Source organism: Gobius niger, assembly GCF_951799975.1.
Source record: "Gobius niger genome assembly, chromosome: 13".
Classification (NCBI taxonomy): Eukaryota; Metazoa; Chordata; class Actinopteri; order Gobiiformes; family Gobiidae; genus Gobius; species Gobius niger.
In genome coordinates this window covers 13520167-13547578 of record NC_136864.1, presented here as the reverse complement: position 1 = coordinate 13547578, position 27412 = coordinate 13520167, and the positions used below count along the sequence as shown (strand labels likewise).

Here is a 27412-nt window from a genome sequence, read left to right as displayed (position 1 = left end):
AGAGATGTGCCTTGGCATAACTCTTATGTACCATATGGTGTATTTATTTATTTACGACTGTAAATGATGAATCCTTTATTTTTATTTTTTGGTAGACTGTAAATGATGAAATTCTTTGACATTTTGTACGATCATAAACAATGTATATCAACATGTAAGCCCAGACTCATGCATCGGTTTCCTGCATGAGTCTGGTGGAAAATTAATGTGATGATTACTTGAATGAGAGATAAGGGGTAGGTTTACTATAAGTTCATTGAACTTCTTTCTACTCCTTTTGAGCACAAAGTCTTGTTTTGTATTTTTTTCTTTCTGTAAAATGTTGGCATACTTTTTCTGCTCAAATGAATAAATAAATGAAATGAAATGAAATGACTTTGAGGTGGGTATAGTAGTCAATATATTTACTCAAGAGTAACGTTACTTTGAAATCATTTTAGTCAAGTAGCTACAAGTAAAAAGCAGTGACCAAAATAATCACTCAAGCTAAAGTAAGAGAAGTACTTGGGGAAAATGTTACTTGAGTGCTGTGAGTGATTGAGTGTTTGAGCAAAAACGTCTGATTTATTTTCAATGACGCTACAAATTGTGTGAAACAAAACCTAAATCATGTGGAAATCGTGATATTTAGGCAAAGAAAATAACAGGAAAGTGGCATGAACTACATTTATTGCATAGATCATTTGCACCTTAAATATTTACTCACAGTAGAAACAGTAATCATTATTTTGACTCAAATAAGAGCGCAGATACTTAATTATTTTTACTCAAGTAGAAGTAAAAAGAAGTAAGGAGCATCATTCATTCAAAAAGTTACTCAAGTAGCTACATGTACTTGAGTAAATGATCTATCAGGTTTAAAACTGTAAATAAAAATCTGTGTGAGTTTAATGGTTATTCAGAGAGCGATGCTCAAGAGAAGAGCAGTCTGTCCTCGTGCATGTTTGAGCTGAGCACCGGAGGGGACTTGCTGTGGAAAGAGAGAAATATCCCCTTCCACCACTAGATGGCATATGTCACAGACTGCCGAGTTATCGCCAAAAAACAGACCCTGCAACATCGGCTCAATGGCTGCAATGTGCTTCATGAAGACAGATGGCGCCATTGTTGCAGAATTGCTGATTGTACGACACAAAGTGATCTATTTTCTCCAAACAAACAGTGACAAGCCAGTTCTGCCAGTGCACATTGATCACTGAGCACACTGAGTGGAGTGCAAGTGCAGGACGTGCAGCTACAGAGACTCTTTCAACAAGTGTGGGAATTCAAGTTCTCAAAGCAGAGAAGTCCAACACACTGATTAAGAGAATGACACACGTGTAAAAACAGGGCCTATTAAGACGTGATTGAGATTTCCGTAGTTTATGTAATTTTGTCATGTCACAGGAGAGACAGAGCCAGGAAAAGGTAAAACAGAAAAAAGAAAAAGGGGCCTCATGTATTCCTGACAGCTCATTGGTCCAAATTTTCCTTGTGCTGCCACAATACAGCACACACGTGACCTGGCTGTTTTCACACAGTTATACGCATGTACTTAAAAGACAGGGCAGCAGTGTTCAGCACACGAGCCCAACACAAGTGTTTTATTGATGTGTGAGCTGTGAGGACCGCAGCTCAGGGCTATCGGAGTGCGGGGAAGCGCGGACCATGGCGGCTGCCACGAGCAGCTCATCTCCAGCCACGCTACCGATGAAACACAGCGAACACACACGGAAACGCATCGACCCCAGGAGGAGACAAGCCGCGCTCTCTTTTCTCAGTAACATTTCTCTGGACGGACGGCCCGTGCAGGACGATGCAGACAATCAGGACGGGGAGGAGGGCTCGCTGGAGGCACGGACTAGACAGAGCCTGGTTTCTCCAGAGCGATGCGTGTCTGCGGCCACCGCCAACACAGTCGCTCTTGCAAACCAGGCTCTCCTTGCGAGCACTAGGACCACTCTTGGGACGGGTCCCGCCACGGCAGGAGCAGGAGGGGCGCCAGTCTGCACTGACAACAACGAGGGAGATGCGTTCCTGCCTGCAGCCTTCAGCTCGCCCTTCTCCGCGGTGCCCACGTCAGCCAGAGGCAGGCTGCAAACGTACACTCAGGGAATCCTGCCCGCGCCCTACTCCAGGCAGTCCTCCCAGAACTACTGCCTGGAGGGCGGACAGATAGAGCTGCAGAGGTCCAGGTAACCGCACCGTCCCGGGACATGCCCCTGCTGTGTACAGTAAAGTACAGTGTGAGAGCTGGGAGTTCAGTGTGCGTGTGCTGCAGGGTCAAGTTAAGTCACGTCTGGGCCATAAAACAAAGCAACATGAGTTCAAGAATGTGCAGTCCCGTGCACGTTTCAGGCGCGCTGCCATAGTTCAGCTTTCTCCAAAACGAGCTGCTCTGCTCCCAGCAACCCGTAAGAGGAGTGTAATAACCATACTATAAAATACTTAGAGACATGCACTGTAGGCCATGTGTTGCCATTTACAGTAGGGCTTTTGTTTGACCACCACATACTGTAGTTTATCACCAACAAGTCTCACGTGAATTGAAACCGTATGTGGCTGCTTAATATAGGGGCAGTGTGTATCACTTTACTACTGTTTACATTGCTCTGACAGTATTATTACAGCTGGGGGTGTGTAAGCAAATGCAGTGGATCATCTGTGCCATTAATAAACAAAACAAAAGACCGATTAGTGCAATTTTAAAACCTCTTCTATCACAAAAGTATTCTCTCCATATGGTAAATCAGCAAAATGTCTCCTAGATTATCTTTCGACATGACTTGTTTCAATTGTTGCATGTGTGTAGATTATCATTGTCTCTCCTGAAGATTTATTTTAATCCCTTAGTGCAGGTAGATCAAACAACTACTTGTCTGTCCAATTTTGCACAGTAAGCAGAATGTGCCTTTGTTTTGTTTGTTACTGTTTGCAAGTCAAGTCCAACAGCTGTGGCTCTAACCCAGTTTCCCATTTGAAGGAGGCAGCCCACTCATCACTTTGGATTGCCGTACTCTACTCCAGTTTTAGCTTTGTCCTACGTAAAGCACCTTTGGCAAACATGTCATAAATTATTTTTGGAAACGTCTCACTAAAATGTTATACGTTCCAGTTGCAGGTCTCTGTCAGTGTGATCTTAAAACCATTGTTTGCTTTAGGGCAGAACGTAGGCTATATGTTGCGACATGCACAAATTCAATGGAAGTCATGAGAAGTCATTTGAAATAAGGTTTGCTGTTTTTGTTTATATTCTCTCAAAATAGCTAGTGTGCATTTGAATCAAATCCATTGAGAGAATGCTGAAATATGAGCTGCTTAAGTTGCTGCGTGGATTGTCCATTGAAGTCCATGGAGTCTAAACTACAGGGTTTGCACGTTATATATGAATAATGTCATGGATACAGCATTGTTTTTAGAGGACATTATGTACCATTAATGCAGCCTTTGCCATTATCGAACAGCAATTTCTATTTGATTGCAATTAATCTTTCAGCCCTGGTCCACCAGTGTTCAGCCACATTAAACTTTTGAATGTCTTGTCGAATATCCACTTCAGTGTTGTAGTAGGCGAGGCATTGTGGCAGCAGGCAGCTGCCAGTAGCAGTTGTGTCTTGGGGCTTTCACTGTCTGGACCTGCTGTCTGCCCCTCTTTAATTCAAGTCTTTGTTTTTTACTGTGCAATGCGCTCGTTGAATGAAGCGCTCTCCTTCCTGTTCTCAGGGAAATGAAACCGCCATATCCACAGTCTGTAAATGGACAGGCCTGAAACCTCCCAAAGGTTTTCTACATTTCTAGTATTAGCTCAATGAGTCAAATTTGACTACTGTCTTGATAAAAGAATCCTGATTTTTAAACATAAATTGCAAGTCTCATCACAATAGTCGTCAGAGATAAGCTTGAATCAAAATTGATGTATTTTGAGCTTCAATGAGCAGCAACTGGTCTCAAGGACCTCATCTAGTCCGTCCTTTACTTGTTAATACATGCTGTATGTTTCCTGCTTCCCTTCTGACTAATTACTGCAGCATTAGTTCTTAAAATGAGATCGATGTTGGAGGTCTGCAGATGGTAAAAATGCCCATTGACACAAATGCTAGTGGTTCCATCCCCGGCGTTCTCCACTGTTGTTTATGCGTATAATGTGCTTCAAATGCTGCGGATCGTGTCAGATTTGCATCATCTCTATCCAGTCTTCTGTTACAACTCCATGTTTTATTCACACGCCCTTGACATACTTAACACCTATGAGCTCAGTATTAAGTTGTAGGATGCAATGTCATTGAAAAACGTCCACCCATAATGAATAATCGGCTTCTAAATAAGCAACATGTTGATGGACAGCGGCCATATCCCCCTGGCTCGTCTCGCTCTCCAGAACCAGGAGCAGAGCGACACAGGGGTAGCTCTGTTTGGGAGGGCAGGTGGTGTGAACGTGGCCGCTGCTCCCTCACGGCGGAGAGAGGCAGGATGCCCAGAGCTGCACTGAAAAGCTCTCTGGCTCCGGTGCGATTTTGTGTCGTCCACTTCCTCTCCCAGGGGCATCAGAAAGACACTCTCGCCCAGACACTTTTGGCTGCAGGAAGTTCCAGATTGTCTGAAGTGGAGCCAAGGTAGACTTTCCAAAGCCTTAGGTCTTAGTTTCTGTAACGAGAAAATATTTTTTTCCCCGATAACCCCAGGTCGGAACAAAAGTAAGTAAGCTGTGTAAAAATATAAATATTTTGTGTCCTTTTGTGGAAAATAGAAATAGCACAAAAAAAGCTGGGAAAGGTCAAACCAACACAGAATGGATGAAAGAATACAGACTACTACTTAAAAGTTTGTTTGAATTTGTACATAATAGTACACGTAGAAGATGGATGTAGTAGTTCTTGGATGAGAGGCAAAATGCTGTCTAGCTCGATGTAATGTTTACGAAAATCATTATTAAAGCCACACCGTGTTACATTTCACCCAATAAAAAAGAAAAAAAATACAATTTTATTATGGATAATCATATTGTGGTAAAATTACCTAAAAAAATATAAACAAACAAATGTGTTTTTTGCTGTGAGCGGCTCACCTCTCCTCAAACCTGACTGTAACTTTACTGGGAGCGGGACATCCCCAGCTCGTCTCCATGGAGATACTGACTAAAGGCAGCCAAATATGAGATTTAAATCGGTTAAATCCTCAACCAAATCCATTCTTTTATTGCCAAATGCAACAATAGACTTTTCTGTGTCGAGCTGGTCGTTCTGAGCATGTTTGGTATTGGCCACAGTAGAATCAAAAATGTTGCGCGGTGTGCCTTTAAGTGCATTTTGCAAGAAGCCTTAATATAGGTTATCATTCAGCACTAGTAGCTGTAGTAGGACTCACTGCTTGGTTCTAGTTTAGCATCAAAATAAAGATTCTTGCTCATCCAAAAAGCTTTCGACCTGGCAGCAACAGTTGAAGTAAAATCTGTATTTTTTATCTATGTTAGCTTTTCTATACTGTATGTTTTACAGTCATATTATTACATCCCTCCCATCATGTGTGTGTAAATAATATGCACTCTCATTCTCCCATAACACCCTTTATAACTGTATTGTTCCAATGATTGTGGAATTGCCCTAGTGCTGTGTGTTCCCTGGACTTCATTCATCATGATTCAGCATATCGGGAGCTCTAAATCCCCCTTTGCCATCTGGTCTGTGGGTATTTTTGTTTTATTTCATCCTTTAAAATACAGCCTCACACTTCCCGCTCGCACAGGCCCTGTGTTTTAACAAGGCTTTGGTTTCAGCATGAGCCAGCAGTGCCCTCACCGCTGCTGGAAAACAAGTTGTGGTTGTCATTAGAGAGACATGAGGAGCTTTGTGTGGTGCTTGGATCATTTCTTCTTCTGTTCGGGAGGTCAATTGTTGTCTGCTGAAGTCATGGTTTGGAATAATAAGTGGATTATGTAAGAATGCTTTGCACTGCAATGACTTCCTTCCATAGTCCACAGACCACACAAAGAATAGCTCATACATTTGAGAACATGGTTTACTATTGTAATGGTGTCTCATAGGGATTGTCTTTTGTGTGTTTTTAAAAGGGGCTTTATGGGATCAACACCATGGATGTATTGATATAGATCCATGATCAGCTTTGAGCAGAAAATGTATTCCCTTAATAGCTTAAGCCCAGTGTGGAGAAGATGCCTGTAGCAATGAGGAAAGCTTCGCAAGTTGTTAACAGATTTATTCTGAATGCAACAGCAGGACTATATGGATGTTGAAACACTGGTGGTTTGCTGGACCAGTCCCACTTACAATATTGTACACCTGGAGAGGAGTTTTGGCACAGAATTGCTGCCAGACAAAGCTCCCTCCCCTAATGTATATAGTAATATGAAGCTAATGTTGACAAGAGGATGGTATTAAGTCAATACTTTCTTTCTGTCTGGCATAGGGAATACAATAGCCTTTAATGCAGAGGCCACCCATCTTTGACCAGAGACAAACATTCATATCTGCAGAACAAACTAGGCCGTTTAATATTTGGCCCACAGCTATTATTTATATGCTGATTTATTCCAAGATAATAATTCATTATAATTTACTAGCTTAACAAAAGATATAAAGACAAATATAATGATCTAATATCTCTTGGGAAAACCTGCAACAGCTCAACTACAAATATTTATTTTTTCTCCTTGACTGTAGCCGTGTTGACCTCCCTGCTGTAGTCCTTCTCCCTCCCCTTAAAGTCAGAGAAGCTGCTGTGAGCCCAATTATTTTATCATTGTGGTGTCGTTTCCCTTTGCCCTTGCGAGAGGAACATTTGGTTTACTTCCTGAGCGGCTGTGGAGTTGAACACAAGTCTGCGTCCCGTGGCTCGGTGCCAAAGTGTTACGTGTGAAACGCACTAATCTGTGGTTCATAATGGTTTCATGACTGTGGGACTCGGCTCTGGTTGTTTATAAAGCAGCTCCAGCATAAGGTTGTGTCGTCTGTCCTGGAACGCTTATTACATAACTGGATTAGTGCTAATTGACCAAAGTTAAGACTAACGCACATTTTGTAAACATTTGAAAACACGTCTACTCCAGTATTTTGGAAGCAGGGTTCTTTTTATGCTATTTGTAGTATTTGGCATATGCATTTATTCTTCAGCCTTGCAATTAGGTGGCTCTGTGTTCAAACTAGAAAAGTACAAGGACTACAACCTGTACTTTTCCACAATTTGTAGAAAAGTACAATTACTTTATGTATGAAACACTGTCCTTTCCGTGTGACCCATCCTTTAATGCCACTGGAGCGTTAGGCGACCGCAGTGCAGTGCCCTGGGTCTAGGGTTGAGAGTTGTGAGAGATAAATAGTGAATCGTGACCCCTGCTGTTATCATGCGGTTCAAAAAGAGACACTTCGGCCTGTCACGATAACAAATTAGAAGTTCGATGTATTGAGGCAGGAAAGTGTCGCGATAATTATTGACTCTAAAGATACTCGATACTGTCAACTCTCAGACATAAAAATGACAGAAAACCTTTGTTCTTAAAGTTCATAAGCATATCCTACCACACAAGCTGCAATAAACATGAAATATAATGCAACTCAATTTGCTTCAGTTAGAAAGTTACAAAGAAAAAAAAGGGGGTAGACGTTAATAAATGTACATATGATGAATATCGAGCCCAAAAATGTATCGTTTATCTGTTATTTAGGCCGATATAGTAATTTCTATCATCTGAGTGAGCGACAGGCAGATATAACCAATCACAGTGAACTTTCAGAAGCAGCAAATGCCTTTACTTACCTCTTGAATGCTACCAAGTGTACATGAATCATACTGATATGGAAATTCTAATCTTGGCTCCAAGGTCTAGCCTATTAGCGTATTATGGAGGATTACCTCATCAATATTGGGTTGTTGTTAGCACTAGTTGGAGTGTTGAATACTTTTAATTTAGCTATAATTGAAGTCAAATTAAAAAAAACTTGGCAGGCATTGGAACTGGCAGGAATTATCCAATGGCATGCAGTGTAGTCTGTCTGAAGACCCTCCAGGCCTCTCTGAACAGACTTTACCCACTTCACTGACCAGACTGAAGTGAATGTTTAGTTTAGTTTAGTTTATTTATTTATTTGAACAGGGGCAGTGTACAATATACATTAACCTCAAAGGGAGAGATGCATTGTACCAGGTTATAGCACTTGTGCTAATTTCCACCTGCAGTGAGTAGCCTGTCCAGTGTTATTGTTTCCATCAGGTAGTCCGACTCTGGAAAATGCTGTATTCATTAAAGCAGGTTTCTGAGTGTACTATCGGTGTAACCGTTAGACAAATCAGTGATGGATTGTTGTTGGAACATGTACATGCCCTTCTGACAAGACTCACCAGTTCATCCTGGCGGGGAGACCTTCAGGAAACAACAAACCTGAATGATTTGAACATTCATAAAATAGAAGAGACATCGCACACATGATTCACACAGACTACAGTTCATATCACCTCGCACTCCCCCTGGTTTCAACGTGTTATTTCCTTTCGACGCTTACAGCTTCTATTTAAAGTATTTTTTTCCCCCCATTTATCCACTAACAGCATGTACTCTGTCTGCTCCATAAAGGTGCAAATCCTGCTGAGCATCTGTCTGACTTACAGCGCCATAAAATCTAGAATAAGTGCTTTACCCAAGGCTTTGTCGAATGGCAGTAATTTTAGTCAATTTCGTCATTTTACTCCCACATTTTGTTCCTATTCACACAACATAATGAATGTCATGAACGGTGACGTTTTATGCCCGAAAGGATCTTTTGCTCTTTGGCATCCCTGCACATCCAGTCAACACTTCCACAATTGTAGGTTTTGTATCGTTATGAAATGCTTTGTGATTAAGTACCGTAAATGTGTTTTGTCGTTTTGTGTGTGTGTTTGTTATAGGCTAAAATTACAAAGGAGTATGTAAAGGGTAAAAAATGTGTATGTTAGCTGTGGTGGGGCCTTTTAAATCTGCGTTAAAATGATTTTCTACTAAACCAGGGCAGCTTTGTTTTAATCCTTCGTCACACTTGCTACTAAATTACCCGTTTAACAGAGACTTGACCTGCTTAGCTCTTGGAAGTGTGTCGAAGTATATCACATTATAGTTATGTCACTCCGGTTTTTAAACACGCAGCTCTTCTGATCTCATTTTGGGAAGAGCTCAGGCCCACTTCGCTCTAACTCTCGCGTGTCCCTTGTTTCTAAAGCTGGCGGCCAATTTGAGGAAAAAAAAAAAGTGCTCCGATACAATTGGCCTGTTGCTCAAAGTGTGAGATGTGGGTCTGAAATGTGTTACACAGAAAGCCCGGCTCTTGCTCTTGTTATAGATAAAGTGAGTCGCTCGGATCCTGGAAACTGTTATAATGGCCCACACGTTAGACAGCAGAACAAGTCACAAAACTAACATTTCAACATCAATTTTGATACTAAGGAAAGGTGGAAAAGGCTGTAAGAGATTTGTCTAATATAAGTTATATCAACGTCAAGCCTATTAGCAGAGACATGTAATCCAGGGAAGGCTAACAGTATTTCTTGATTACGTTCTTCAACAAGGAACTAAGCAACTCACGCTTTATTGAAATGTACTGGTTTGCAAAATGACTGACAGGTCAGGTGCCACGTCACACTTCATTTCCCCAAAGGAAAAATCAATGTATTGACCTACATTATCTCCTAAACCAGTGGTTCCCAATGTTTTTTGTCTTTCGTACCCCTTTGGCCTTTCAGTAGTCAACCGTGTACCCTCTACCTCAAGGGTGTTACAGTTTATTTAGAAAGTATTTACTTAAAAGTGGCATTTGTAAGAAAAAGGACAATGTTGCAGTCAAAATAAACCAAAAATTCTCCCAAAGCAACACATTTTTACTAAAAAATATAGCTTTTCCTCTAAAAATTATGTTACATGTTCCCCTTTTTTCAATCTGAAATAGTTCCAAGTACCCCCTGTTAGGTCCTTGAGTACCCCCAGGGGTCCCCGTACCCCTGGTTGGGAAACACTGTCCTAAACTAAGGCCTGAATCCCCTCTTTTAAATAAGTGTCATGCTGCACCATATGGATTTTTTTTACTCTGCCCTTTTTCAGTCCAGCTCTTTGTTTTCAAGTGGACGTGTTTTTATTTTGGATCAAGGGCCGTTCCTTGTATATTCTGTTTGTATTTGCTGTAATGAATTTTTAGTTTGTTTCTTTTGGAGTTCATTTATGATAAGATATGCATTTACCAGCTAAATATAGTTGCCTCGTCTCTATATTTCCTCCTGGGGTTTGGGATTGGTCCACATGTCGTCTCCTTAGACCCCAGAGTAAAATGCTGCTGTTGAAGTTGACCTTGCACAAATCTAAATTCCAAAGTGAAATATTGAAATTGTCTGGTATTTTTTGCAGACGAAGACTCATCTCTCAGCGCTCTTCACTTGAAACACTTGAGGACATTGAGGAGAATGCCCCTTTACGCAGGTACAAGACTAGACTTATCGTCTTAAGCCCTGACTAAACAAAGCACAATGCAACAACAGTTTTGAAATGGCCTTCTGCTGCCCATAACCATATTACTTTGCCAACAAGAAAAGTACATTTTGGCTGCCCATGTTTTATTCCTTATAGATACATTGTGCATGCGCTTTAGTAGATTATTTTTTCTTTTCAAAAATTAAACTTAATCCAGTGGTTCCCATTTTCTTTATCTTGAGTTCTTCCTATGATTTGTTTCATACTGTAAATACCCCTGAGCATCCAGTTTTTGTTACTTTTTTCTAAAGTAGCACTGGTATTATGCTTATTGCAATCATGTTTTATGTTCGTCCATCAAAAACACTTTTCAAACAATAGTCACCTTCTATTTTTATCCGAGGAGGTCACATTTTACACAGCACTCAAATGTTTTGGGCATTTCCGTGTCATATTTCTAAATGTGTTTTTCCTTTGTTGTAACTTCCCAGATGTCGCACTCTGTCCGGTTCCCCCCGACCAAAGATCTTCAAGAAGGTGCACTTCATCAAGAACATGAGGCAACACGATATGCGCAATGGAAGGTATGAAGGCTCTCTCTCTCTCCGGTCAATAATACAGGTCCTTGTGGCTAATGGCCCCCGCGTCCCAGTCAATGGAGTCCTGTTTGGATCTGTCTCACCTTACAATCACTGTCCCCTGCACCACACCGGCGGCACGCCGCTCCAAACGCGCTGATTGAACATGTCAGAGCGAGACGCCTCTTTCGGTTTTCATTTGAATGTCTGTGCCTGATCCTCACAGCGTCGACACGTGTCCCATATGTTCACAACCGCACGATCATTTATAGAGCGCACAGGAGGAGAAGCTGTCGGGTAAAGAGAAGGACGCCACTGACTGATAGACTCTTAGAAGTTTAAGTGTTGAGTTGAATAAGACAAAACAGACAATAAATAAATAAAATAATCTACTTCTTTCTCACAACAATGCTCTCCACATCGTAAAGGGGCATTTCTGTTAAACTAAATGAAATAAAGGAAATATATCTCACCATCAGGGCGTTGCAGGACAAGCCTTAAACCTGTTTTGCAGTAACATATTCATCTCTAATAAACATTATTTCTACCTGATGTGTAATAGTACGCAATGTACTTTTACATTGCGTACTTTTCTGTCATACTTAGGACAGTATCTCAAAAAGAAAACTCTTGATAGAAAAGTCTCCTGTGCAATTTGCTTCTTCTGATTAGTTTGACTAACTAAACAAAGTCATCTGAGGACAGTAATGTTTTCCTCTGATCGGCCTTTTACCCAAAAAGATTGTATCTAAAATGAGCCGGATTTTCCACATTAAAGCTGATGGCGAGGCGAATTGCGTTGTCTATGCTCGGTTGCTTATTTTGGCGAATGAGGGAGGTCTGTGTTCCAGAGTTGCAGCTGTTTGGGTTCATTCGTCAGAGGTTGTTTTTGTCTAATTTCGGGTTTATTTAGAAGGGAATCGTTTCATTTCAGGCCATGTTTAAAAATAGACTTGGTTCTATAGGTTGCAACAAAACAGAGATCGTGTAACAAAAATGCATCAGTGTTTTTTTAATTTTTTATCCCAAACCACAAACTCTACACGTCACATTCTTTCACTGAAATTTCACTTTCGTTTTTTTCAACTCTCGATCTTTCCAGCTGGTAAGGCTCAATGATTACAAAACAAAACATCTCTTCTTGACTGTATAGCAATTGCAAATCAATTTTTATTAAGTGTTTTTTGTTTTAAACGTGCATTGGCGACTGGATTTTTTGCACACATTTTAGCACACGTTTATAAAGGTCTAAACTACTGGGATAGAGAATTTAATAGATGAGATTACTGTATGAAGACGGAGAACACACCTGCGATTCGCCAATTACGACCATCCGATTTGAATGCAGCTAATCTTGCAGCCGTACCAGCTGGACCTGTGGATCCCAGACATTGATTTTGAGTTTCTGTGTTTCGTAGGATAGTCCTTATCAGTGGCAGAAGATCCTTCTATAGTGTTTTTTCAGTGCTGCCCTATCGAGATTGTAGCCAAGCAGGGTATGTATCTCCAGCATGCCGTCCCGTCCTCTCCTCCCTGTGTCTGCTGCCTCGTAACTGTTCTCTGTGGACTCCTCTGGTGCTAACCTTCCTAAGGGCTGGTTTTGGTGGATGCATTTTTATCTACAACGCTAGAAAAATAGATTAAAGGTCCCATATGATCCTTTTTTTTTTAAGCATTAGTTATTATTTTCAAAACCTTTATCATTGGGGTGGGTTTCATCTTTGATTGTATAACCTAGTGAATGAATGACCAAAGGCAATTGAAAGTCATACTTAATCTCTGTGTGCACAAAACAGAACATCCAACCCCAAATATGGAACAAATGGACATTTAAGCCGACATGATGTTGATGACAAAACTCATTTTTTGCAACATTATTGAAGTGAAGCAGTTTAAAGCAGTACTAAGTAACTTGTGTACCTTAATGAATCCTTTGCAGTCCCTCTGGGGGCAATACAAGGGTTAATGGGATGATTGGGGGATCTTTCATCTCACCCTGGTGTCTCTGGCCAGAAAACCACACTTGCAGCTTTCCCTGCTCCAACCCGGAGGCGCAATACACACAAATGGAATCACGAAGAAGAAGCTAACAGGCTAACGGGCAAAGCTAGCTTATTGGATGCACAATATCCCTCTCTCCCTTTGTCTTTCTGTCAGTATTTACTCTCACGGACAATTAATGAGTAAAAAACTGTAGTATGTTACACCTGCAGTGGCGCTTATGGCCTCTAGGGGCATGAGTTTCTTAGTGCTGCTTTAAACAAGACCAAAAACCATAGCTGATAGACATTATCATGCCGCTTGCTGTTAGATATTAGCCAGACATTCCTTCTGGTGAAGGCGGAGTGAGAGCTGAAATGATCAGAAGGCATCCAGTCATAATGAGTCAACAAATATGGAGGAGAGCTCCGCCTCATGACATTACCTGGTAGATCACAGCTTTTATAGCTCTTGAGCGAGGAATAGTCTGAAAATGTCACATTACTCAAAGATCTATAAATGAAAGAAAAGCATAATATGGGACCTTTTATGAAATGAACATTATAAGATGATTTGCTCATGCTTGTACAGCTTTGGCTCTGGTGGCTTTTGGGCATTCACCCTTGTCGTTCAAACCATTTGTACTTGTCGCTGTGTCGTTCATCTTTCCCTTTGGGCTTGAATTTAGATTTTTGCAATGTGGCTGTGAGAGCTATTTATACCCGGCACTTATCTATCTGCTGCTGCGCCAAAAACACCTCCACATTCAAAATGACGACAGACAAACTCCTTCACGAAGTTTCTGTAAGTAATGACAACTGGTCAGATTGTTGAAATGTATGAGAAATATTTTGAAACTATTGCACAGCCATTCCCTTAACACTGTGGCCTCCTTATCGATCTGAAAATCACTTGGGGTTGGTAACAATTAGATCTAACTTTAGCAATGACAGTTTATAATATGATAAATGTGATAAAAAGAAACACTTAAGGCACTTTAGAAATGTATATGAGTTAACAATTATTTTAAAAGTTAAAAATACTAATGCATTTGTCATCTTACTTATTTTACTGGTGTGCTGTGAAGAAGGTCATTGAATAAAGAAAATGTATGCAGGAATGTGCCGGTCATACAGGTTTGACTATGAATTCTCTGAAATGTTACTGTGTCTATGATTATTCAGTCATTTGGTGCACAAAAGCAGAAAATGTCTTTGTGAATGTGACTTTACAAAGCTAGGTAATTATTTTAAAGGTTATGTAGACATGCAGAAAGCCTTTGAGGAGCTTCTTGAAAAGAATTGGAAAGCTTCAGGTAGCTACTTGGACACCCCTGTTTTAAGATAATGTCTTTTTACTTTTTAGTTTTTTAATGAAACCCAGGTGCTCAGTGTAAGCCTCTTATAACCACATTGCAATATCGAAAAGTATCTTTAAGCCAGTAGTTATTGTGTTACCCGCTGGTGCGTCTTCAGGGGCATTTGCACATACGCTCATGTTGTCATAAAGTTTGCTATTAACTCTTTTATTGTTGCTTAAGTTTTTCCCCTGGTTCACAGAAGTTGTTTATTACTCGATTTTCCACGTACAAAGCCATGTGTCCAAACAAACAGCCTGCAGTCGCATTTGTTTTTGAGGAAGTGACAGTGGACACACCAACAGCAGACAGTACAATGGCAGTGAGCTTAGCCAAAGCCCGAATGCTCATCCAGCTGTGGAATGTCCTAAGCCAGCCGATCAGCGCGGGGTCAAAGGCTAATCATCCCTGGGTGCTGTCCGATAACATGCACAGGCTGTTTATGGCGGCAAATGTAACTGTTAGAACCAGTCAGACGAGTGACCGGGCTTTAAAACTCCTTCTCTGTCCTCTTGCTGCTGGCTGCATTTAAATAATAGATTTGGATGAGCTAAAAATACGAACCTCAAATTCCCCCCAGAAACTTGGATTGCGATTTGACACAGCAGCGAAACAAACATGACAAACCAATCAGGCCTCAGCAGGGTTGCCAGGTCCATGGAATTGGGTGGATTTGTAAGCTTTTCCGCCTGAGGTTTTGGCCATGCTTGCCCTTTATCAATGTCACTATTACGAATAAACAAAGGAATAGCAAATCCACGGCTTTCAAAGTTGCTCTTTCAATGATTGAGGGGGAAAGGGGCGGTTCTGCGTTATGAGTGGGGCACAGTGGCATTATAAAGTAGTTTCCCTGGCCCCTGTGAGGCAGCTCCTGTTTTGATGCTGGGCTTCCCAATAAACAACTTGATTTGATTTAGTAAAACACATAGGAGATTTCAGCCACGTCTATGAGTTTTGGGCAGTTTTTAAGATAGTTTGGGGCGGATGTGGCTGCGGATACCTGGCAACCCTGGGCCTTAAGGATACACTAGCCAATTTATGAAGGTCCCAAGCCTTTATAAATGCAGTTGCGTTTGTAAGGTAAGGTTATCAATGTGCAATAGGTTTTTTTTTTTCTCTTAGGTTTAACAATCTACTTCTTTTACATGCAAGCATTAGATAACTTCTGTGTTACATTTTTACACTTGGCTTCTTCTTGCTCTCAGCTTAGTCACATGATTCAATCATATTGTTGGAAATCAGGCAGCTGTGTGGATGTTTTTGGCCTCTTCCCAATGATAACATGACTAACTCCGAATGATTTAGACCCATGCTCCTCTCCTGCATGTCACGCCGCATGACACTTGTCGCTTCTTTGTTATTCCTGACCTATTTTCCCTCCGACTTTGCTGTTATTGATTGTGCTATTCTTCCTCAAAAACCTCCCAGTGTCCGCTTTGTCTAATCTTCACGGTTGTGTCTGTCTGTCTTATGGGGATCTTTGACTGCCTCTTTTTTTTTCTCTGGCGCGTTCCTCTACATCTGCCTTTATTGATAGCACCGTTGGTCGTTACAACACGTCTTGCTCTCACGCCAAATTACAGTCATTTCTTCATTATCTCTGGACACGGTTCAGACACGGTCTGGCTCACAAAAGATAAGGTAATGGGAAAAGAACAAGTTGGACGCATACAAATATACCAGCAACAGTCAATTAAATACTTTTGAGGGCTGTACAATATGAGAAAAAAACATTATAGCAATCTTTTACTAAACCATTTGATCAGTTTTCATCAGATTGTATCAAAACAGGACAACAAACGAAATTGGGATAAGTGAAATAACAAGATAATCTTTCATTAAAAAAGAGCGACAATGTTCAGGATTTAGTTTATAAATTTAGTTTATATATCCCGCTGATGGCTGGTTTACTGTCTTATGTTTCTCCGCTGACAGAGTGTGAAGGGAATGGCCCACAGACATGAAATCGCTTCAGTCAGTGCGTGTAATTTGTCTTGGCTTTTACTGGCGATGACCTCAAGCCATCGTGACAAAGTATGGCAGTGAAAATTATGAATAGGTCTAGCCGTAGCATGAAATATAAATCAAAAGCCCGGCCTTGTTCCCACAGAAATGGCAAAAAAAGCATCAAAAGAAGAGATGAAAAGGAGATGCTGTCAAATTAAATACTGTATATGAAATCATCAGCTCCGAATTAGCTACGAGTCAAAATAACAAAATGGTTATTCATCTTCGTCAGACTGTTATTATGCATTTTATCTACAAATGTGAAATGTTTCTGGCTAAGAAGGGGAATTCTCATGCTTTGATGCCAGGCTGAGGTAACCTTTCATCCCAAAAAATAGAATACAATTTGAGCAGCAATTTCATTACAAATTAATAAATATCCTTCATACACCTCCCCATTGGTCTCCTCAGACCTCTTCTGTAACATGGTCAGGAGCAATTTTAAATGTATGAAATGTTCCAGAACATGGCTTTAACATAACATTTTATTTTCTTCTGTGAGTACAAATTCAGTTCAACGCTTTTAAAAAGGCAGAATATTACAAAATTGTAATTGTGTAGTGATAAATGAATAATTTCAGCTTCACACATAGAACAGAAATACTGTTTAGATCTTAAGTACCCTGAGCAATACACGCTGTAAATGCAACATCAACCCCATTTTTGTCACATTTAACTTCTTACCCCCTTCCTTAACTGAGTGCATTTTCTCCAGTTCGGCTTAACCCAAATCTAAAAGCTTCTGGACTGGAGCTCACAGGCTATAGGCCACTGTAACGCCTCATTTGAAAGCTAGGACCTATAAAACTGATCCAAATAGATCTTTTTTCTTGCGTTGTTGCCGTGTTGTGCTTTTTTTTTTTTTTTTTTTCACCAAATTTTTTGTCGCTTTTTCATTGCTTTTTTGTGGCTTTGTTTTTGCGTTTTCGTCACATTTTTGCCACTTTTTTGGTGAGTTTTTGTAACTTTTTCTCAAACTTTCACTGCTTTTTTGTCACATTTCTGTTGCTTTTTCCACTATACTTTTTTTTAATGCTTTTTTGTTGCGTTTTCATTGTTTTGACGTCATTCCCTCCTCCTCCTCAAGGGGGCACTTCACTTCAATCCGGCCTGAGCTGCATCTAAACACAGAGGAGGCTAATTATTAGTGGGTGTGTGGGCCAGTCGCTGATGAGGGCAGATCAATAGAGGGGTTAATGAAGAGGGACTGAAGCTGCTTGTTGTAGCTTGTTGTTAAAAATGCTGTGCCCTCATCACCATCAGGGACGTGAAGCTGGAGGGCGGGCGGCAGCGGCACCCGTCCGGAGGAGTCAGTGCCAAAGAGATGGTGATCGGGCTGGAGGGCGTCGAACTGGGAGCCGACGGAAAGGTGAAGGATTTTTACACAATGTGCTATTTTAAAACTGTACAGTATGTGGGTTTGGTGTCTGTACATGTGAACTACACGGCATTATAGACTGAGCTGGGGCTTTCATAAAAAACAACAACTCCCACCTCTAAATAACTAATAACACATAGAGATTTTCATTCACTTGTCACTGTTAAAGTCTTCCCAATTTATCTCTGCCTGTCCTTGGACCATGCCAGGAAGTGGGAGATTGCAATACAACTGAGAATCCACTTAAGTATTTGGCAACCAGCCACTAGATCGAAACCACAATCTTCTTATTGCCGCCAGAAATCATCTCCCCTCAAAGGATGTAGTCATTTGAATATTGGCCCTGGCAGGTTCATTCAATTGATGCTCCTCCTAAATCTACTCTACTCAGACTGTAGGTTGTAATAATTGATTTTTGGGGGAATTTTCATGGCAACTTATAGTGAAAGACAATATTCAGCAGTTTCACCCTGTGTTCAGTTGGAATTGTCAAATACAGTAGTTTTGTTGGTGTAAGCGTTGATCTTGAGGCTGAATATTAAAATCTGTTAAAGAAAAACAATCAAATTAAATGGGCTAGATGCAAGTTGGCCATTTTGTACTCACTACTGCCACCTCAGGTCATATGTGTAACTGCACCTTCTATATTAAGCTTGTGCATGACAATTCGGACCCGAAGTAACAACCTTTTTGAGTGACAGTGCGGGATTTTAGAAGCAGTTGTGGTGAACAGGTCTGAGCTCATTCTACACATTAGGACATCGCTGGAACATCTAGGGGGAGGAAAAAACATAATTTTAACATTTTTAAACTCCGTATAGTCCCTTTAAGTCACGCGAGCCACTGAAATTCATCCCTTGACCCACAGAAAATTGGGAGAAATTGTGTAAAAAAAAAAAAAAAGACAAATAATTGTGAGGATAAGGGAAAATATTTGGAAGAAAAATTAGCAAAAATTAAGGGGAACAATTGGGAAAACGGGGAAAAAATTTAAAAAATGAGGGAAACATTTGGCAAAAAAGGGAAATATAGGGGGGGAGGGAAATGTGGCATATATGGGGTAAAAAAATAAAGCTGAAGCAACTTTCTTTAATGCTGTCCCTGGACCAACAGCATCAAAAGTTGGATCTAAAGATATACGATTTTTTTCTATCTGCTTTTGAAACTTTTTTTTCCGATCGTTTAACGGTATTCAGCCTTACTGATGGCACGGGCATATTCCAAGATGACAATGCCAGGGCTTATTGGGCTCACATTATGAAAGAGTGGTTCAGGGAGCACAGAGTCCAGTTCTTAACTCCATGGTGAATCTTTGGGATGTGCTGGAGATGGCTTTGCACAGTGGTCACATTCTCCCATTATCAATACAAGCTCTTGCTGAAAGTGAATGCAACACTGAAGCTTATTGAAACAATGCCAATGTAATCAAAGCTGAAGCCGGTTCAACCAAATGTTAGAGCCTGTGACCTTTCCAGTGCATTTCCATGTTTGTGTTGCATTTCTCTGTATTTCTCAAATGCCTCTTCCCGTATTTCCAGACTGTGTCATACACCCAGTTCCTGTACCCCACCAACGTCCTGGGAGGCAGAAGGAACACGATCGACTCCACCTCCTCCTTCTGTCAGTCCCGCAACGCCAGCCACCGCAGCCTGATCCTGAACCGGGCCAACAGTAACCAGAGCAGCGTAGACACAGGTAGACACCGCGCTCAGCAGTCGCTTAAACACCGTGTGAGTTTTATAGTAGAGGGCTGTCGTCCAGAATCAATGGACGACAGGAGTGCCAGGCTGCCAGATGGTGTTGGGTTTTGGAAAAGCAGACGGGAGCAACGTTTGAATAAAACAGTGCAAGGCTAAGGTTAGTGGAGGAGACAAACAAAAACATGTTAATAATTGAAAAAAAACACAACAATCCTGCCTTCAGCTGCCTTACCCAGAACATATCAAAAATTTAAGGCCAAACAGAGATGGAGCCCAAAATTAACATAAACAGCATTACACTGGAAAGTAACAGTGAATTATTTAGATGATACAAAAATCAAGTCAAATCTTACATAAATGCGTCACAGTTATTATCAGCCCCATTTCACTTTATACTGCCCGATCCTAATAAAAAAATTAAGTCTGTTGGCCTAATCTTAACCCAAATAAATCCACAAATGAAAAGAAAGAACAAAAGCTGTTGAACCATGCCGCAAAACCACAAACCAAGTTTTATAAAAGTGTCCCATGTCCTGTGTTGTTGTAAGAAATCATCATATCAGCTGCAAAGTCTGATTTCTAACTATGACAGGCTGCTTTTCTCTATGTTCAATAAACAAATAAGTAAAGTAGGTCTTATTAAAATGTTCAAAATCAAATAGTCTGATCTTATTCATAATTAATCTTAAGTTGAAGACTGGACATATTCATATAGACAATGTTCTAACAATTACAGGAAATGTTGTCTGAGTGAATTTGCTTATGCAGAGTTGTGTCTGTCCACTGCAGGGAATGATTTTGGTGATTTTCGAGAATACGACCCCAACCTCCTGGACGACCCGCAGTGGCCGTGTGGGAAACACAAGAGAGTCCTGATCTTCCCTTCGTACATGGTGAGAGCTCGATCACACACAACCACCTGTGTTTTCAGATCCTGGACTGTGACGATGCAATTGAATCGAAACCACAGTTTGATTGGTCTCAAAGCTTGGCAAACTACAAAATATTCTACATCCATGGAGTCCGCTATAGCAAAATACCTGCAAACATGTTCAGAAATGCACAGGATTGTCGTATTAGTTTATAATTCAGTCTTCTGTCGGAAGTTAATGCTCATAGACCAGAAAGCAAGTAGCATTTTTTACTGATTCTACAACAAATATCATCATATATCAGGTCATATCAGATTATCTACATCATAACATCATAATCTCACTATAGATATATTATTTTTTTCAGAGGTCCTTTATCAGAAAATAATAAACGGTAGAACGTTGGAAAATCCCATTCAAGTCAATGGAGCGTTCTACTTGCATCGTGAAGAGCCGTATAATAAATCGTGATAGAGATTTAGGCCATATATCGCCCTGCCCTATTGCTATGGCAACGGTCCTAGTTTTTAATCACTCAAAACTTGGGATTCATCTCACGACTCAGTTTCATTATCTTCTTAAATTATGTTTCCATGTGTTTTACAAACACAAAAATAAGTCTGTAACAACCGAGTCGGTCTTTAGATTGTGCAGGAGAAATTTCTGCCATAGCTTTTGTTGATATGACCTTTTTCCAAATACTCCACATACCACGGTGTTGATATCTTTGTAATATTTATTTCCCCGCGCGTTTCGTCCTCACACATTCCCCGGACTGCAATAACACGAACAATGTCGCACTTGTTTTGGGAAAAACTTTGGCCAAGAGGATGTTTTTGACACTTTTAATCCTCAAGGTCATTATCACAGACACTGCCACATCTCACAGCTAAGAATCTGTATAATATGTATAATTTTAAGGTCTCAATTAGTTTGCCACATTTCATTCAATGACTTTTAATGCTTTTTCAATCCCTATAGAAACCCTGCATAGAAATCCACCATTTTAAGAGGAGCAAACATTGTCTAGACTTAAGCAACATTGTCGACTGGTCAATACATCGAACACACAGTAGTGACCAAATGCTTTTCTGTGAACGCTAACACAAACACACACAAAAAAATTATCTTTCTTTCATTGTTATGGAATGTACGGAAGGGACGCCAGCTCTTTTCTCTGCATTTATGTCTTTATTTTTGAATTGAATATACTTGTAGCAGACCAAAATAATGATCCAACTGGGTAGCATGAAGATAAAAATGGAAAGAGAACTAAAAATAAACAGAAAAATGCCAACATTTTTCAAAACAAAACAAAACAGCTCATTGATCTTTCTGTGTGAACGAGAAAAATGCCCCGGCTCTGTTCTCATTCATTAAATTTCGCTGTTGTTTTTGTTACAGAGCCTGGTGTGACATAGTTGAAATACCCAGTCACGGCCAGTGTGCTGTGTTTTTCTCCTCTTCCTCCACTTTCAAACCCTGCTGGCTCATAACAAAAGCTATTGTGTTTACTGCGGCGCGAGGGACCAGTGAATTCTTCACATTCGAGGGGGCAGACATGATGAATGAAACATTACTTTGAAGCACAAGTTCAAGCACAGTCTTATTTGGACTACATTTCAGGAGGAGGAAGGGAAACTAAAGGAAATGCATTAGATGTACCATTGTGACAGTAAAGGGAAGGGTGGATGTAATGTAAAGTAACCATAATAGTGATGATCATTATACATATATGAGGTCTGGTTAAACATTATACTGGTTTAGAGCTCGGGATTGTGTCGTCAAAACAGCTAGTTCTGACTTCTGCACATTCCATAATAATGAAAGAAAGATAATTTTTTGTGTGTGTTTGGTCACTGCTGTGTGTTCGATGTATTGACCAGTAGACAACTTATAGTAATGTTGTTTAAGTCTAGACAATGTTTGCTCCTCTTAAAATGGTGGATTTCTATGCAGGGAATGAAAAAGCATTAAAAGTCATTAAATGAAATGTGGCAAAATGATTGAGACCTTAAAAGTCAATAAAAAGTCATTAAATCTAATTTTCTTACAAAATATGATTTTTTTTCTTAGAGACAGAACCCATAACAACTATTTTTACTGCATATTTTGTCAGAAACATAAAAGCTATAGTGTAAAACAAATTTTGTGGTATTTCAGGTTTTTGCTCAAAAGTTCTCCATTGTGTCCAATTTAGCTTTGAATATCACAATTTCCCCATATTCAAGAGGAATTTGACTGAATGTTTACAAATCTTACGAATGAAATACACCAAGATTGTGATGTGTGTATGGCATTAAACATATAGTATTTAGGCATGAAAAAGCATTAAATTTGACTGTAGAAAACCTGTCTATGGTCATTTTCAATGTACAGTACAACACTTGATCCCAAACTTTGCAGACTAAAAACAAATGTGGGTCAGGTTGGCCCATATTGGCCCATTTGAGTTGCAGCAACTCAGAACTAGCCGTCCATCTGATCCATCCCGGCAATATATGTGTATATTGACAAATAAAGCACTTTAGTGAGAGACTGATTTTTATGCCCGAACGTTGAAAGTGCTGTTTACAAGTATGTAAGTTAACCAATTTACTGCAATACAATGTGTTGAACATCTTACCACCTGCCTTAACAGAATGCATTTCTCCAATTTGGCATGTGTAGTGTAGCTCCTAATTTGAAAGCTAAGACTTACAAAATTATTTTTTTTGTTACTGTGTAGTCGTCACTTTTTTAATGTTCTTTTTCATCTAATTTTTGCCACTTATTTGCGGCTTTTCTCTTACATTTTCATCACCTTTTCTGTCCCTTTTTTGCTGCATTTACATCACTTTTTCGTGGCTTTTAGTTGAGTTTTTTTGTCACTTTTTTGTTGAATGTCAATGTCATCCTCGTTTTCTTCTTGTTTTTGACGCTATTTTGACGCTTTTTTCAAGAAACCTTTAGACTTGGGTAAAGCCAAACCTAAGAAAATATGCTCGGTTCAAGTGGGAGTTTTAATACAAGTTCTCCAAACTATAATTATGAAAAATGTGTACTTTTTTTCAACTAACCACAGAGCTAGTGAACTCTCCTAACTCCACCTCGGTTCAGAGCTGTGAGGTTTGACGTGTCCACATTTACAATGAGTTGAAACTTCTCTCTTGGTTTTCCGATAATTTGGATAATTTCCGATAATAATAATCCTTCATAACCGAGCCCAGCCCTTTTGCAGTAGGCGTGTCCAGTGCTGTGCTGTTACCAAACATAAGCCTCTGTGTCTCAGTCAAACATATTGGGACACACCCTGGTGGTGCTCTGAACCTGTCTGAACAATGGCCTGGTGAAACTGTTCTCTTATACAGCTCCCTGGTCAATCAGCGGAACCAATAGTCTGCATTTGAGCTGACAGAGCAGATGCCTGTTCTTATTTACTGTGAAAATGCCTGGTAATCACAGACATATTAAAACAATATAACAGGAGTTGTTGAAGTCCCACAGCTGTCAGTAAATCCTGGCTCCGAGCTGCTGAATGTAACACCGCAGTGAGAGGACTGGCCTGGATCTGGTCTTTGACTCTTGTGACACGGTCCTGGTTTTTCTTTCAGACCACAGTGATCGAATACGTCAAGCCCTCGGACCTGAAGAAGGACATGAACGAGACTTTCAAGGAGAAGTTTCCACACATCAGACTCACGCTCAGCAAGATCAGGAGGTGACTATGAAACAAAGGAACCACATCACAAGAGATCTTATTTATTTTGTGGTGTCCCAATGTCATAAAACAGTTTATTGTCATAGGCCTTGTCAATAAAACCAATGACATTCATATTTTATTTCTGCCCGTGTTCAGTCTGAAGCGGGAGATCAAGAAGCTGGCTCAGGACGAGTGTGGCTACGAGGAGCTGACTGTGGCCATGGCTTTTGTCTACTTCGAGAAACTGGTTCTTCAGGGCAAACTGCACAAACAGAACCGTAAGCTGTGCGCCGGCGCGTGTGTCCTGCTGGCGGCCAAGATCGGGGGAGACCTGAAGAAACACGAGGTCAAGACCCTCATCGATGTGAGTTCAGCCACAAGAGTTATCACTATCAAATCAATATGGAGCAGGCGACAGTCTCATGATCGGAAGGTCAGGGGTGCGAATCCCAGCTCCTGCAGGTGCCCACTGTCTTCACCCACCCTGCCTCCAGTGTCTGTGTACATTGGTGTATGCATGAGAGTGTGAATGGGTGACTGGTTGGTGTCACCCATTGCTGTAAAGCGCTTTGGGCCTATTGAGGGTATAAACGTGCTATATAAGTTGAGACCATTTACCATTTATGTTGGAACAAAATATTCTCTCGTCATCCCTGGAAAAAACTTGAAACATTTTTTGCTGTTTTTGAAAAGGTTTGGATCGTATTTTCGGTGCTGTAAGTCGCACTTTTTTTCATAGTTTGGCTGGGGGTGCGACTTATATATCAAAATATAGAATTTCACGTGTTCATTATTGTCATACTGATACCCGCTAGAGGCCGCTTGTGTACCAGTATCTGTGTCATGGATTGTGGTGGAAAGAGGAAAGGAAAACCCAAAATGCAGGACTGCAACAAAACTGGTGATGTTTAATGAACGATGAAAACCAAAACAAAATCCAGAGACAACACTAAAACAGACCGGGGCTGACATAGACAATGACACAACAAAGGACAAGGGAAACACAGGGGTGTAAATACAAGAGGAAACGGGGCACGGGTGAAACACATCAGGGCGGGGCAGGCAAGTAACGGGGGAAGTAAAGCAAAATCACAAGGACAGAACACATGTCAAAATAAAACACAGGACTAGACCAAACACAAGAAAACATACAAAAACAGGTGAACAGAAGACGAATCATGACAATCTGCTACTCTTTAAAGTTTGGAGTTAGCGAGAAACTTGTGAGGGACTGGCGAAATTACTGTAATGAAGAAAACAGAAATAGTTAATGGCGGGCTGAAAGCTACATGGCCACAGCTAGAGGAACGAGTTTGCAAATGAGAGCTTGAACAACGTGATGCCGGGAGAGGCCTTGTAAACGGTGCAGTTGCGCCTCCATGCCCACGTAGTTGCCAAGGCTGGTGCGACTTATACTTCGGAGCGACTTATAGTCCAAAAAATACGGTAAAATAAATGAACTTGAACACTTAAAATAAGACAAAAACACTTGAAATGAGACCAATAACTCAAAGTAAGAAAAATCATTCTTCTTCCACTGGCAATAAAATCGTCCAAGCCTACTCAAAATCAGCACAAATTCTAATAATTCACGCACTTTTATGTCATTTTTGTAAGATAAGATAGCATTTTTTCCAGTGACGGCGTCTTGCTAACCCTTTAGATCAGATCCCTATGCTTTGTAATGCAGCTGATCCTCATTTTGATTCAACAGTTCATTTTTCTCTTTCTCTTTTCTGTCTCTCTTGAGTGTGTGTTTGTGCTGTAAATAAATTGCCAATCTGAATCCTAATACTAGGCACTCTATAGCACAGTAATAGCTTGGTATTTGGATGGAAATGTGCTACCCGTAAGTGTAAAACCATGATGGTTATGGAGATTACATATAAACAGGACACACACCTAATTTCAGTATTATGGAAACAGGTCTGCAGAGTGCATTATTATCCTTTGTTGCCATGATATTTCCATCCTTTTACCTACAGTGCTGTAATCTTTTGAGTGGATGTTCTTCCAAATTTGCTCTGACCCTATTCATGACTAACTTGGCAAACACCACATTGTTGGCCAAGTGATTACTGGGAAGATCCCTGGAAAGGACCCTTATCTCGAGATACAGCCATAGAAGCAAAGATAATTTTATGATACGAATGAAAAGTGCACGAACAGAAATATGTCATTGTCAAAGTATGTACAGGTTTTCTCAAATAGCTGTGCTCTGTATTCGAGTGCCGCCGTCTTGAAGACTTAGTATCCAGACACCAGAACCACACCCGGCTTAATAGTTAAATTATAGCCTATTGTAAAATGACAATAGAAGTTTCAACATTGACAAGTAATGAAAGTTTCTTGGCAAACAATCAACAAACCAAAGACGCACAGACAGTACGATTAACTGCTTTACAATTTCTTTGTGATATTTCATTTGTATTACCCACAATTTAATTAAAACGCAATGATCTTATTGCTTATAATTAATAAGAAAGGAGAAACACATTATTACGGCCTCAGAAGAATGAAAACTTTCCTTCCGGATCAAACCTAATTTTGAACCAACTTATACCAAAATTGTGATTGAAATTTCTATCTTCATAGCTTAGTCTCTGTAGTTTGCTTTTGAACACAGTCGAACCCTTGTAACTTTCCCTGCTCCAGGTCGGAGGCCCCAATACACACAAATAGAATCACGAAGAACAGGCTAACGGGCAAAGCTAACTGCGGGCTAGCGCCACACTTAAACAGTATTTACAGCCAAGTTTGAGTGACAAAAAATTATCTTGTGTAATTGGAAGTACAATATCCCTCTCTCCCTTTGTCTTTTCTGTCAGCGTAGTATTTACTCTCACGGACAATTAATGAGTACAAAACGTAACATGCTACGACACCTGCAGTGGCGCTTATGGCCTCTAAGGGCACGAGTTACTTAGTTTAAAAAAAATGATTTCTCCTTTCCTTATTCACATTTGTTGACAGTACATGTAGTGTCATCAAGGGTCACACAGCGCTTCACAACTCCCGCTGTGCCTTGTGTCGTCTTGCACCCACAATAACACCACTATTTGTCTCTTCTATTCCCAGAAACTTGAAGAGCGCTTCAGGGTGAACCGCAGGGAGCTGATCGCCTTCGAGTTTCCCGTCCTGGTGGCTTTGGAGTTCAACTTGCACCTGCCCGAGCACGAGATCATGCCCCACTACAGACGCCTGCTGCAGACCTCCTAGCATTAGTGTCTCATCAGGAGTGGCTCTGCTCCCCCTCCTGATCGACCCCTCCACTCCAGCGTCCCATTCACACTGTCCCACCGAAACCTGCCTGATCCCGGACACCTGCAATCAGCCAAAGTTCACTGGATCTCAAACTTGTATCATCACATCAAGTATTTGGGTTTCACTGGACAGGAATGTGTCTAAATTTGGGACGCATCAAGAGATAAAAAA

At 40.6% G+C, this 27412-nt stretch overlaps 1 protein-coding gene across 4 annotated transcripts; it reads left to right on the top strand.

Annotated features, from left to right (window-relative positions):
* Window positions 1-1501: 1501 nt before the first annotated feature.
* Window positions 1502-27387, top strand: cables1 (Cdk5 and Abl enzyme substrate 1). 4 transcript variants are annotated; one of them, XM_079569076.1, is made up of 10 exons: window positions 1503-2174; window positions 10361-10432; window positions 10915-11007; window positions 12420-12497; window positions 17609-17714; window positions 19262-19418; window positions 20213-20316; window positions 23889-23995; window positions 24134-24341; window positions 27056-27387. In XM_079569076.1, the coding sequence occupies exons 1-10, from the start codon at window positions 1648-1650 to the stop codon at window positions 27194-27196; spliced, it is 1593 nt and encodes a 530-aa protein (XP_079425202.1). In that variant the 5' UTR covers window positions 1503-1647; the 3' UTR covers window positions 27197-27387. The 4 variants fall into 4 exon arrangements, with proteins under 4 accessions (XP_079425203.1, XP_079425202.1, XP_079425204.1 ...); XM_079569077.1 differs by lacking the exon at window positions 10361-10432 and having other exon boundaries at window positions 1502-2174; XM_079569078.1 differs by lacking the exon at window positions 12420-12497.
* Window positions 27388-27412: the final 25 nt, after the last annotated feature.

Coding starts and splice junctions, on each gene's coding strand:
- cables1 (XM_079569076.1), top strand. CDS start 1,648: ATGGCGGCTGCCACGAGCAGCTCATCTCCAGCCACGCTACCGATGAAA. Junction 20,317..23,888: donor TGATCTTCCCTTCGTACATG/GTGAGAGCTCGA, acceptor TTTTTCTTTCAG/ACCACAGTGATCGAATACGT. Junction 23,996..24,133: donor ACGCTCAGCAAGATCAGGAG/GTGACTATGAAA, acceptor GCCCGTGTTCAG/TCTGAAGCGGGAGATCAAGA.